Source organism: Argopecten irradians, chromosome 6 (genome assembly GCF_041381155.1).
Source record: "Argopecten irradians isolate NY chromosome 6, Ai_NY, whole genome shotgun sequence".
NCBI lineage: Eukaryota > Metazoa > Mollusca > Bivalvia > Pectinida > Pectinidae > Argopecten > Argopecten irradians.
In genome coordinates this window covers 31441609-31455532 of record NC_091139.1, presented here as the reverse complement: position 1 = coordinate 31455532, position 13924 = coordinate 31441609, and the positions used below count along the sequence as shown (strand labels likewise).

At 34.1% G+C, this 13924-nt stretch overlaps 1 protein-coding gene across 1 annotated transcript; it reads right to left on the bottom strand.

The window, feature by feature from the left end:
- Positions 1 to 1848: 1848 nt before the first annotated feature.
- LOC138325632 (uncharacterized) lies at positions 1849 to 13891 on the bottom strand. The gene is made up of 2 exons (XM_069271422.1): positions 13789 to 13891; positions 1849 to 11306 (listed from the first exon to the last, which is right to left on the bottom strand). Exon 2 carries the CDS (start codon positions 11156 to 11158, stop codon positions 8732 to 8734), a length of 2427 nt encoding a protein of 808 aa, XP_069127523.1. The 5' UTR covers positions 11159 to 11306; positions 13789 to 13891; the 3' UTR covers positions 1849 to 8731.
- Between the last annotated feature and the right edge of the window lie 33 nt (positions 13892 to 13924).

Sequence of the window (13924 nt, the reverse complement as noted above, 5' to 3'; positions counted from 1 at the left end):
TATGCTACCGCCAATGCTGTATATATAATTCTTTAATATATAGAAGCAATCTTAGGAGTAAAAATGTTTTATGTGTTCGGTATACTTATATTCTCATGTGTAGAATAGATGTGTAATTTAAACTTTATAATATAACACCAAAACATGGACCCTCAAGTGTCTAGATGATTTTAGAAGTCTAGAGGGGTGTAACCTTTAAAGTGAATAGTCGGGCAAAGAAAACCAGTCTAAATGCGTTCATTGGCCTTCCAAAAGCTCTCACATATTAATACGACGGCCAAGTTCCCAGTTCTGACCATTAAAGTAAAGGAAAGTTGCAAGCAATGGAAGCGAGGCTGCGTGTAAATGTAACCACGGACATAGTCAGCCGGGAGGCATCTTCGCTAGCCAAGGCTTCTGATTACGTTGTGGAGTGTAACGTAATCAGAAGCCTTGGCTAGCGAAGATGACCGGGAGGACGTATTAGGATTCTTCTTCGTACGCAGACAGATTTTGGCGAGAGATTTTATTTTTCCATTTCATAAGAAATTATACTGGATACATTCACACCATTTTTACCGACTTTAGCCATCCTTGCCCGACTGTTCACTTTAAAGTATTTGAAAATAGTCTAGGGCCACTCCTTGGTCCAAATATGAATAAATTATAGCCCCAGTGTTCAAATGCAACTTCTCTAGCGAATTATGTACAATACCCTAAAGCTGAGTAACTTTCCTTTGGCTAACGGAGTTGCTTCAAAAATAGTGAAAATGAATTGTACACATACATCATAAAATGCATTTTCGATACTCCAGGGGTTAATATCACTGTAGTTATAGCCATCCCTGTACTATGTCATGGCAAAACTGAAGGCAACAGAACACACAGGTATGACAGTCCTTTGATGTAATCAAGGGCTTTAAGTCAGGCGTCGCTCTCTCTGAAATATTCAAAGAAAGTTTTAGCAGGCCTTCGATTGGTCAGTTTTTTCCCTAAACCTACCTCCAGATTTACGGATTCCGCCCCTCTGAAGTGATTTGTATAAGCTGTATAACTTGTTTTGCAATCAATGTAAAATAAATTAAGTTTATATTAACAAACCTGACAGTAGTGATCCAAAGTTCCCATTACTTGCAATTTCTCATGCAAAGCTTTTCATATAGAAGCTGAAACAGAAGGGAAGTTATGTTTCTTCTCAGTGTCACTCTCACATCTTATTTTCTTCATGAACCAACCTAAGTGTATAGATAAATGAAATATCTTGGACAAATTCCTTTGTCAGGATGGTCCCATCAAGGTCAATGTCACTATTTTTAGAAAATCAGTCAGTGTTCTCATAACTTCATTTCTACATGGATTTTGACCCTACTTCGCATTTGTATGGATGTAATTGACAAGTTCAAAATTCATGGTGATTGGGTCAAGGTCAAACACAAGTGCTATTTTTAAAAAGAAAATAAATTTTCAGAGCTCTTTTGCTTAAATTTGTTTCAAATTAATGTCATTCATTTAAATATACTTCGTAGCATGTGAAATTGAAAAGTTCAAGGCCATTTATTGAGTCTTGGTAGCCTTGCAACAAATCATTAACAGAAGAGGACTGAAGACAGAGGCAACCTCAAAACAAAAATGCAGACTTAGTCATTTTTCTCTCTTTCTTTCCCCCCAGTTTGGTTTGTTTTGTGAAATCAGGGTCTGAATTCATCAACTCAAGTTCTTCATGTTACCATTCTGTAAAGAAATCCGCTACTATAGACACAGAAGTTAAGGAAAAATCCTAAGAGCCTTTCCTGAACTCCCATGGTGCGTTAAGATGAAGACTTCTGATGAAACTGAACTCTGATGTGAAAAGAGCACAAAAAGCAAAACTTTGGAGAAAACATCTTTATCTCTAATAATGAAATGATGACTTTCAAAATACTTCCAAGTGACTTGATCAATAATGATACTCCCATAATGACACATCAAAACACATTTGGCAGTAGTTGTCTCTATAATTACACAGAAAGGTGATGATCATGGGCCAATTTATTGGTGGGCCCCTCTATAACATACCTAGCCAGTAGGAGCATTCAACAACAAAATATTTACACATTCACGTGTACTAAATTGGCTGCTAAGATTTCGCCAAAGATACAGAATTTCTTACTTAGGTGTATATGAAATATGTTTTTTGAAAATTGATAAAAATTGTATTGAACAAAGGAATTCATATTTAAAATGATAATAATACCTTTTAGAAATACATCCTTACTTCTTTAGCCAATACTTCCTGTACAAGTATGATGCATAAAGTGAACAAAGTATTCTCATCCAACATCACACAGTTGACTCATCTCAATCTTGGAAAAGTCCATCAAGGCTGACACCGGCGAGAGATACACAAGAATTTAACAACAGCATAAAGAGTTTGATATAATATAGAGCATGTTAATACCGAGAACACATGATGTAGTTTCTTTTTACAAATATATACAGGAGTCAAACGTGATTCATAGAATATACATCTATCAACAACAGAACAGCAATAATAATGATCACAAGTATGTATAGGCATGGGTGGTACACAAACAACAGTGATTTCTTAGTAAGAAAATAAACAACAGAATCACTTGTGAATCACTTTGTTGTGGTTCTCAAGTTTTTTTTATCAATGAAGTCAACCCTCATATTGGCTATACATGTGTTGTATAACCAGATAATATAAATCATAGTCGTAATCTTTTATGAGTTTTTGTCCTGTTATTTAGCTTAATTATGATTGCTTATTACAAGTTGTGTATGGATATATATATATAAATAGATTTGAACTTGAATCCTTTAATTAAAAAAAAAAGAAAATGTTTTAGATCAGAAGTAAAACTCGGTCAAAATGGTGTAGATTTATCCAATATTTTCCATAATTCTGGGAGTGGAGACACAACATGTGTCACTCCACCCTTGGATGACTTTAGAAAAGCATTTAAATAAATAGTTTTGTTTTAATTATATAGTTATAAATTATGCTCTTGGCTTAAATTTTATCAACATGTTCTGCAGAGATAAATGGCTGCCATTAACAATATTTAAAGATTTTTTTCTCTCTCTCTCTCTCTCTCCATTAAGATGACTTGAAAAACATACACATCACATCATATAAGCATTATCAGGACTTGACTGTCCATAGTCAGATATCTTTCAACTTTGTCAGGAAAGGTAGGCTTCAAAGTCCTAATTATTGACAAAAATTCCATAAAAAACCAATAAAAAATATGAAGTAAATAAGTCAAACGGGATAGTTTCTCTTACATGCTATACGCTACTGAATTAACTCAATCCCCCCTGAAGATTCATAATGAACTGTTCCAGTCTTTGAATCAGAGGAGTTCAAATGTGTCTTCAGGGGTGAATGAATTCAAAGAATTCAATAAATCAGACAACATAAGAGATCTTATGGTATATATACCTAAGCTTAATAGTCACCAGTTTACTATCCGAGGAAAACATTTTTCTTAAATAAAGATGACATGTAAAGAAAAATAAATTTACAATGACCAGTATGGTATGTGATGTCAAATTTATAAATATAAAAGGATAAATGATTCATTATCATTCAGAAACATCCTATTTATGACGACAGAACAATAAGGACGGACATTCATATAGAGTAAGCTTTGCATTTGTCAAATCCTACAAGTTTAGGTGTAATTTAGCCTTTCCAGATCTGAGGGTACTATAATTTTAATAATAATGAATTTAAAGTATTTATGGAGTTGGAAGCTGAAATATTGGCCATGATTCAGTTAATTATCCTGAGAAAACATTTCACCTGAGAAATTTTGTAAAAAAGTTTCCTGATGTAATTACAATAGTTATCTCAAATTGTCTTGTTCCACTTTACATGTGAGATATTGTCATGGTGATGTGTAATAATGCATGTTTACAAAATAGACAACAAAGTTTACATGTATAACCTATGTAATGTCCTAGATCAGTGTCTATATACAAAGTGCTAGCTAGCTGTGGGTTGTTGATATTTTTGTCTTACCTTTCTTGTGAATACAGGTACAGGTATCTCTACATGAATTAAAGATCACCAGTATTAACAAGACTACCCCATTATTCCAAGATGCCCTCCAGAACTATAGACATGTCATATCAAAGATGCTCCACGGCTGACAAATAGTATTTTTTCCTCAATAAAAAAACCAAGAGCAGACAATTTAGTATTTTCCTCAGTTACAAAAGTTACTTACTTTACACCATTACCACCATTGGAAAGTTTGAGCTTCTAATTTTATTTCAAAATGAAAATATCAGAAATAATTAATTGCATCCCGAAAAAATTCCGTGTCACTATATCTATATGGAGTGAAGTATTGATTGGGCATGCACTATTAATTAAACATATACACGATTAAACACCAAATATTGTTAACATGATGAGTGATCTGTCGGCAGTGGAGCATCTTTAATTAAATTAATACATCTTACATTCTTACATTTAGCCGGCCAAAGAGGAAAATAAGGTAGAACTGTACATTTGATAAATTTTGTTAAGAGAACATTTTGAGATTTCCTATTTGATAATCACTCTAAGAAGAAAAGACAACGTATATTCATACATTTGTCAATCTGTAACATTAATAATCTTTACTATCTTACTGTTAATTATTTCAATTGAATTTCTGTAAGTTCAAAATTATGGAAATTAACCGAGAAATATACACAAGTTATTTAAAGGATACTAATTCCATTCCTTTACGAATTCCTTCAATAAAGATGGGGATATATCCAGAATTTATACCAAAACAAGCCATACAAATTTCTTTTTCACATAGGTATAATTTTTTGTCATGCTGAATGAAGACTTATAAAGGGGCATGAACCTAAATAAACCATGTAAATTTGAGTAAAATACATATCTAAGACGTGTCAGATACCTTACTAAGTAATATATATCAGTTATTGTGCAAATTTGTCAAATAAAATCATTATAATGAAAATTTCATCTTTCTGTATTTTGAACCGGCCCGGTCGAATTTTGTAGACTGAGTGTGATAAAAATAGGAGTGTTGGACTTAAGTGAAATCCCATGCCACAATGCATTGCAGAAATTAAATGAATGTAAACAAAATGGTGGGTCAAAAACGTGGGTGAAGCGAACATAAACAAATTCTGATAGAAAAAGAACTACAAGAGTCAGTAAGGTGCCTGATTGGGAAAGTAGGTAAATATAAATGGATCGTTGAAATGCAAGAGACGGGAGCAACTTCCCAATTTATAAGTCAAGAACCTCCCTTCGCGGTGTCCTGTCGACTGAAAAGTCTTGTTTGACTTTTGACTGATCATTCTTACGCTAAATACAAATTGTTTTAAAACGAATATTAACAAATATGACTTATGCTTCATATGTCAACCATTGTAAATTAGAAAATAATCTTAAAATGTGGAAAACTAATATTCCTTGTCATGTCAGCAAGTTTGTTGTTCATTATAACCTCGCTTTCGGCCAGCTTTTGTTTTGTGTTCCAAAAATAGAATATGGCGGTATATTTTGATCATTTTTGGGGTAGGTATTCCTCACGTTTTCCTGTCATTTTAGATAACCAACCATTGTAATAAATTATTCAATAAACATCTGAAAATCATATCTAAGCATACAGAACAACTTATTTAAGGTTCATGTCCCTTTAACATGCATCACAAAGGCAAGAGACTGGAAACAAATATTGTACCAAGTGGTAGCTCACAGGAATAAACAAAACAGGATCTAGTACCATATCTATTTGGTACCCACACACACACACACATCTAACTGGATATCTACCATACACACAATAACAGGTATCACAATGTATTAACAGGTTCAACAGACAGTGTACAAATGAAACATAACAGATGATTAAGTACTAAAGCCTATTATATAGGCATCCTCTAAAATATGCACAGCAACAAACTAATTTATACTTTAATATATCAGTCTTTTCAGGACTATCCACACAGTATACATTACTTCCACACTCTCAGCATATGGGTACATTGCCAAACCAAACCTCTTTCATATTCAGTTATCTGCTTTAGTAGGCATTTATTAGTCTATTAGAGTTGCTTCCCTTCATTTCTCTCTGGAATGATGTCCAGCATACACCAGTTAAGCTGTTTGACATTTGGTGAGCCAGGACTCACTAGATCAGCTGTTTCAGAAAAGAACTTAGTGCTCTCCGGAAAAGCAATTGATACTAGTTAAATTCTGTTCTGGTAAAATATACCACTCATAGTTAAAATTAGGAACGAATTTAATTAAGTATGTAATTAGAAGATCATTCATGATCATTTTTTTTCCTTAAAATACAAATTTTGATTAAATTAGCTTATTATTGGTATCTTACATATACATTATCATTTGGTTTTAGGAGACTCATACACCATTTGTAACTGGTTACATGGTCAGCTCAAAGCCGCCATGCATGCAAATGAAGTGCAACCCCATCAGTACCGACAAGAGTAATATGAAGGCAAGTACCTCTTCTAGATAAAAATTCTGAAATTTCTGCAAGTACCATCTTTTCAGTTAGAAAAAATAAATTTCCTATATAGAATGTTTCTAAAAGGAAAAGGCTCTCTATTATTAAGACTTGATGTCTATAAGCTGACCTATTAGACTTCATCTGAATTTTTTAAACATCAAATAAACAAGTGCAAAAATTTAACATTGATAACATTATCATTTAAAAGCATTATGCTAAACAAACAACATTAAAATGTATACTGAGTTCTGCTTGTAAATGTTGTCTGGTGTGGAATTTTCATATGAGCAAATCCACAACATATTTCATATTTAAAAGTACAGGTTCAGGTATATACCTGGTATTTCATTCTGTATATTGTATACACATAAACAAATGCAATGTTTGTTTTAAAAACATACCGTATTTACCACACAAATATGATGATCAAATTCAAAACCATCAACCTTAAATATATTGACAATTTTAACAAAGATTTATTTTTGATAAAACTATGAATTTGTATAGTCATGATCACAATTCAACAATGAAATACATAATTATAACTAATTTTTGGTACCGCTTCTAAACCTATAATAATTACCAAGATATATGTAACTGATCACGAGAGATTAATTATAAACCAATTAAAATGTAGGAAGAATGAATGAAAACACCTTAATATTTCATACTTATAATAGTTAAATTTTTAAGAAGAGTACATCTATCACAACACCGGTTCTTCTAACAAGTATTCTTGAGCATTTATTTTGACATTCTCAATATCGAAAGTAAATGCTGGACATTGGACAAATGTCCAAGTTTTTTTTTAAGTAACCTTTTCAAAAAACTTCTTGACTATGCATCTAGTACTGATATTGTTATTCTGCACCTCTTTGTCTTCAAGATATAATATCACCTTTGACGGATTGTATACGTCATTTATCTAGATCTCTGTATATATATATAGATACAATATACATTGTACTGCCGACAAAATGATGAAATAAAACAAAGCTTAAAACTCTCTAATATAACAGCCTATCAATATTTATCAATTGTTCAATATCATCATAGTACTTCAAACGTTTTTGGGTCTTCATCACAATGTTATTATTATTTAATGCATTTCATGTTATTTTTTTGTAATCCATTTTTAATTGATCTTAAAGATGCTCCACCGTCGACAGAGCATAAATGATATTCGTCATTTGATCAATTATTGGTCTTTAATCATGTATATATATATGCCTAATTAACACAAAAAATTATATAAAATGATTTATTTTGCCTTTGGTGCATGCGCAATCAGTATTTCTTTCATATAGGTTATAGTATCAGATTTTTTCAGGATGCAATTAATTATTTTTTTTTATATTTATAACTTGAAGTAAAACTAGAAGCTCAAACTTTTCAATGGTGGTAATGGTGTAAACTAAGTAACTTTTGTAACTGAAGAAAAATACTAAATCGTCTGCCCCTATTTATAATACCATAGTGAAAAAATACTTTTTGTCAGCGGTGGAGCATCTTTAAATTATGAATATCTTTCACCATGAAAGATAAAAATTACAATAATTACCAGTTGTAGAAAATTTAAATTAATGTATTGTTGTCCAAAATGTATACCGGGGTATTTTTCTTAATTTTATTGAAAGGTGAAAACAAATGTTTCAAATTAATAATTTCATTATTTGGTATTAAATATGTGCAGAATTTACCAAAATGAGTCTCTTAAAACAGGAAATGCTCAAATGTGAAAAACTAGACAAAGATATATATATATATATATGTCTGCATATATATCGGTACTTTAGTCATCAACTGCTTTTTCATTTTTGCAGTTTAATTATGAATCTGTGTAGTCATAATTAAAATGAAATAAGAAATTATCCATATGAATTAAATTTGGAGTGCCATTTTTTCATGATTTTTAATATATTTTTTTTATGGGACAACATGCAACATAATTTAATATTTTAGAAGTGCAATACCCTGCAGACCCAAATATGAAATGAATGAGTTTACATACCGGTACATACATTTATGGCAAAAGTATGTAGAAAACAAAAAAGTTTCACAAACAAAAACAATGAATTTGACAAAGACTATTGCGATAATAAATGACCAGTTACACTGGAACAAATAACAGAGATAAATGTATCATGTTAACATGAAACAAGTACAGTACTTGGTCACATACTCTTGTACACACTGTACAGATATAATTAACACTATCACTATATATACAATCTGGCACAAAGTTAAATACCGGTAGTGTCATTTTTCACTGTGTTGCAGTAGATCAAAACATCTAACAGATAATCAAGATTGTCTAAATTCTTGAAATATGCACTGCCTAAATTTGCACTTGGTAAAAGCCAGGTAAGTAGCGCGTTGAGTCTATGTTTGAGGGCTTTTAAACAAATCTTTGGTTTCTTGCAAGTTTCGACATATGATTCATATAATTTGATAGTTTTTGTCTTTCCAACACCAGATTGTAACGGATCACAAGGCAAGTCTTTGCCACAGTTGGCCCCATTTGGACCGGCAGACTCACTTGGTACATCTTCAGCAGTATCCAGTAAACCGTCCCCACAGAACTTGTCTGGTTGCATTGCCTGTGATTCTACTTGCTGATGAGCACTATGAGCGTCCACACCTCCTGGCCAATCGAACGGTGAGCTGCTGGACAGTTGGCTCGCTTCGGAAATGTCAGAATAAGCAGGTAGATGTATGGGCTGATGAGAATTTATGCTGGTAAATAAAGATAACTTACTTTCATGATCTTCCCCTTCACAACTTATATCATGCATTTCATGATCACTGATGGAGTCCTCATTCCAATTCGAATTCAGAAACTCTTTGAATGACCCTTGAAATTTGTCACCGACCAGTTCTTGGGTCTTGTTTTCTACTGTTTTCTTTAAGAGTTCACTTGACCCAGTTTTTGAATTATTATTGCACTTTGAATTATAACTGCCACCTAAATCTGTGCTTAGTCCCAGTTGGCAATCCTTCAGACAATGATCTACCGAGGCTCTCGACTGTGCACCAACATCTATATCAATGTCTGCACCATTTTCTGAACAAGTTATATTGCAATTTTTCGCATCAGTTTTATCACACAAATTTGAAGGACCAGACAGCAAAGGGATCGTTGAATTTCCCCCTGGATCCAACTCGTACTCATCAAAATCCTTTGTTTGCTGATCAGAATTCGGTTTCGCTTTTTCTAAAAACTTAAGAAAGTCCTCTGAATAACTTTTTGAGACAGCTTCACCTTCATCCTGAGTCTTGTCGTCTGTACTGTAGTCATCCAGCACAGGCATGTCGTCAGAGTCTTTGTCTGCAAAGAAAACGTCATCCGGCTTTTCCAAACTGGGATATTCGGACAGGTCCACAAGATCGGTTCCACTATCAGAATTGCTAGCTACCGATTTAACGTCATATTTCTCCTCCTCATGGTGGTCAATGTCAAATGGCTCTGGAGTTTGTATAATGTCCACAACCTGATCTATGAGTAAATCCACCTTTTCACTGTCTGGGTTCATTAAACGGATAAATTCCCGACATCGAGGGAAAATGCTGCAGAAGAGTGTCACAACTTTGTTTCTTAAAGACACAAGTTGAACCATATCACGAATGAAATGTTTATGCTCTTTGGACAAACTATGCTTCCTAGAATGCCCGCTGTGATGTTTATTCCTCTTTCCATGAACCGAGTGAGATGATGTCCCTGCACAACAAGGACACATGCTACTACGCGATCGTCGAGATCTTTTCTTGCGTGAGGAATGTGATGGGCTCTTGCTTGATGAAACATGACAGGGTACATCTTCTGTATAGCTGGGTTCTGGTGTAGTGGACAAAAAGGACATGAACTGTTGCTGCCAGTTGACGGGAGAGACGGATGACCTGGACGATGACTGACCACTAACTTTGCACAATGATGGCATGCTTGACGACGGCTGACCAGTTATTTTAACATCCACAGAAAGTGGTTTTCTCTTATCTAGACATTCTTCCAGATCAAAAGCTTGAGAGGCATTGTCATCTTGACTGACAAAGTCTGTCTCGTCTGCAGCATCCTCCTCCTCATCCAGTGAGACCACATCAATGATACTTTCCTCCATATCCTTGACAGACGCGCCGGTGTTCCTAGGACATTCACACTCATTCTCTGTCCCAAGGTTGTTATGTTCAGGATTACACTTGTCACAGTCATTCATGTTACTGCCTTTGTGATCTTCAGCACTTCGTCCTTGGTCCTTGGAACATCTGGAGATGAAACTTGACTGTATCACGACACTTTCCGGTGAACCACAACTGTTACTGCTGTTAAATGGGGAGTTTCCATTACCTCGATTTCCGGACAACTCACTCCCTATTTCAGAGATGGGAAATTCGGAACACACATTGGTGTGCGAGAGACTAGATGTAACCAACTGAGATAGAGTGAATGTTTCGTCTTCCACTCGAGTTGAGCTGCTGAAAGGTCCACGTGATTGTAATCTGCGGACATGCTGCCTTTTAAATTTAAATTCCGTATTATCAGGATCAAGAACATTCACTAATGAAGGTATGCATTTCTTCCTGACACCAAATCTTTGCTTTCTGTATTTTTTCAGCACCATTTTCTTAGCACTAAGGTAGAGTTGACCTGTCTTTGCCATTTTCTTTTGGTTCATGACTAGATTGAATTTATTTTTGGTATGCTTCTACTATCATTTCAATCCATGTACATGGTACAAGTGATTCAATGATCATAACCATGTAATAAGAAGACTGGCATGGAAGTTACCATAACATTGGTTGGTGTGGTGCTGGATGATGAATCTGGAAAAAACAAGAACCAATGGTCAATTACAATTTATGAATTTAAATTTACATACATGTAGTAGAATTCACAATCACAAACAAAAGCCAAATTTTGTAACTAGCCTTCCTAGTTTTCAATCCTAATTTTGAAATAACAATGATCATTATGAATTTCAGATCATTGTCTCTTCAAAACAGTACTTGAGATTATTGAAGTTCTACATTTTACCAACATTCCAGATGTCTCCATGTATTTCAAGAACATACCACGAATGTGTATCGAAACCTACAACACTGTTTTAAAAGATTTGAAGCCTATCACTCGCGGGACCCGACCCACCTTCTTCATACTGGTCATCTGACATTTCCCTGTCAATGTTGGAATCAATATTTTTATTGGCTGAATGTTTGCTTAGATCAAATTAGAAATCTGACATATGTTAGAAGGGGCTAGGTTATAACTACCTCCTCCAGGATCAGCTGGATGTGGTATATATATCTAGGTCCCTTAACAACACTTTATTATTACCAGTATGTTCAATGCAAATCTAGGGATCAAATCAAAACCCTGGGCCCTTGAAAAACTTTGACTGTGATATTGAGTGTCTCCCAAGTACTTCTGTAAAACAGTTTGCATCAAAATTGAATGATTATAAAAATTTGGCCCTTTTAGTAATTCTATACCAGGTTTATGTATTACCAATAGATTTACATGGTTGTCATAATCAGTGATCTCTCTATTCAAAATAGTTACCGTAAATTCTTCCCTCCCTTTTTAAGTCTTTGTCTCAGAGTATGTATAACCTTGTGCAGAGATTTCCTGAATGCATGTTTTCTGTGTCTCTGACACACAAAAATGCCTAGACTCCAAAATGAAAATGATGGAAATCATTGGGACTCGATGTGGAAAGAATTTAAAATAAAGCAAGTCAATTAGATGAAGTAGAAGCAATAATTGTCTATTTTTTTCAAAAGCATATTTTTCTGATTCAGCATAGAAAGTTTTATAAGATCTACAATAAAATAACAAAAAGACTTTTTTCATAGGGAACTCACAAACTTTAAACCTAAGAGTCCTTCGGACTCCTAAAGTTAATTAGGAAGGGAAACCCCTGCTTGTGAAGTATTTATACCTATGAGCACTAGCTGGTTGCTATACCGGTTTAGCTACTTGATAGCCCTTGCAATGGTGTACAGCTAGCTATCAACCAGATCCAGAACTGTTACACATAATCTCCAGTCATCCTCAAAATTCCCTGGGTTACAATCACTGCTCATTTCTGTGATATCTATCCCTGGCATATGTCATAACAAAACTGAAGGCTGTGTTTGCATGTACAAAAGATGTGACTTAGAAGTTGGGAATCACTGTCTCTGTAATTTTCAAAGGATGTCGACTATGCAGGCCTTCAGTTTTGCTATGAAATAATCAAGGGGTAGATATATGACACAATCTAATTAAAATCTGCTGAAATCTTTGATGTGGTTGATTCTCTTGGAAAACTAAAACATCTCCAGATGTTCTGCTATGCGGAGGTGACCTTGAACAGAGTTGTTAGATCTTGTGTTGAAATATATTGTAGTGGAGAGGAATAACTGGTTTAATTTTAATTACATTACAGTGATAGTAACCCTTTGAGTACTAAAGTTGACCTACATTATGTTATAGAAGAAATTTAAGCAGATGCACTTCAGACTGGTGATTAATTAAAATTATTTAATATATTTACTACTCAGCCTTGACTATGCATTTATGCAAATTTAAAATGGTCTGTTATGTAAAAAATATTTAGCAGTGCAAAGCGAGCAGGTTGGTGTGGTTTACACATATAGTGTTAAATATGTTCTCTGTAACATGCCCTCAGCTTCTCTGGCTAAGTCAGTATATAGATATGTAGTTTTCCAAAGAACCCTGGTTCAACTCTTGGTCGGGACCCTCGATGGGAATGTTTATTTCCTCTGTTCTTCAACAGCAGTATAATTGTCACATATTGAACCATTTACATCCTCGTTTTTCAACATGTTATACAAGTCAATAAAATCTGCAATTTTCTAATTGAGTGATTAACTGAAAGTCAAGCGAAATCTACATAAATTGTGTGTTATTTGGTGTTCAGTGGAGAGAATGGTTAATCATGCATTTCGTGTACACGACATGAATATTGGAAATCAGCAATTTTAAACAGGGCTTGGCTATCACAAGTTGTTTGTTTTGTATATGTAGCTTTGGAAAACACAAATAACGTAGCTACATTATTAATTTTAATATCTAACAATGATACCTTTTTATAACACAATAAGCTTCATACAAATGCTCTTACGGCAAGTCTTGAACTAATTTCGACCTCGACGAAACCATAACGAAATTGAAAACATGGCGGCCATAGATGTAAACATGCCAACTGTCAAACTTATAAACATATTTGAATGTCATAATAATAATTGATTCTTGTCGACAGTAGTTAATACATGAAATTGTCAATATAAAATAACAATATACCTCATGCTTCCGTTGTAATTTTCTGTTTAAAGGTGTTTTCGTGATGGTTTTTGGCTAAAATATCTTGCTACTTGATTATTCTGGCGCGAAACGCCCTCTGCTGGGAATATTAAGTATTACTTCCGCTGCGCATGCG

What these genes read in the sequence shown, in the direction of transcription:
- LOC138325632 (XM_069271422.1), bottom strand. Translation starts at nt 11,158, where the DNA reads ATGAACCAAAAGAAAATGGCAAAGACAGGTCAACTCTACCTTAGTGCT.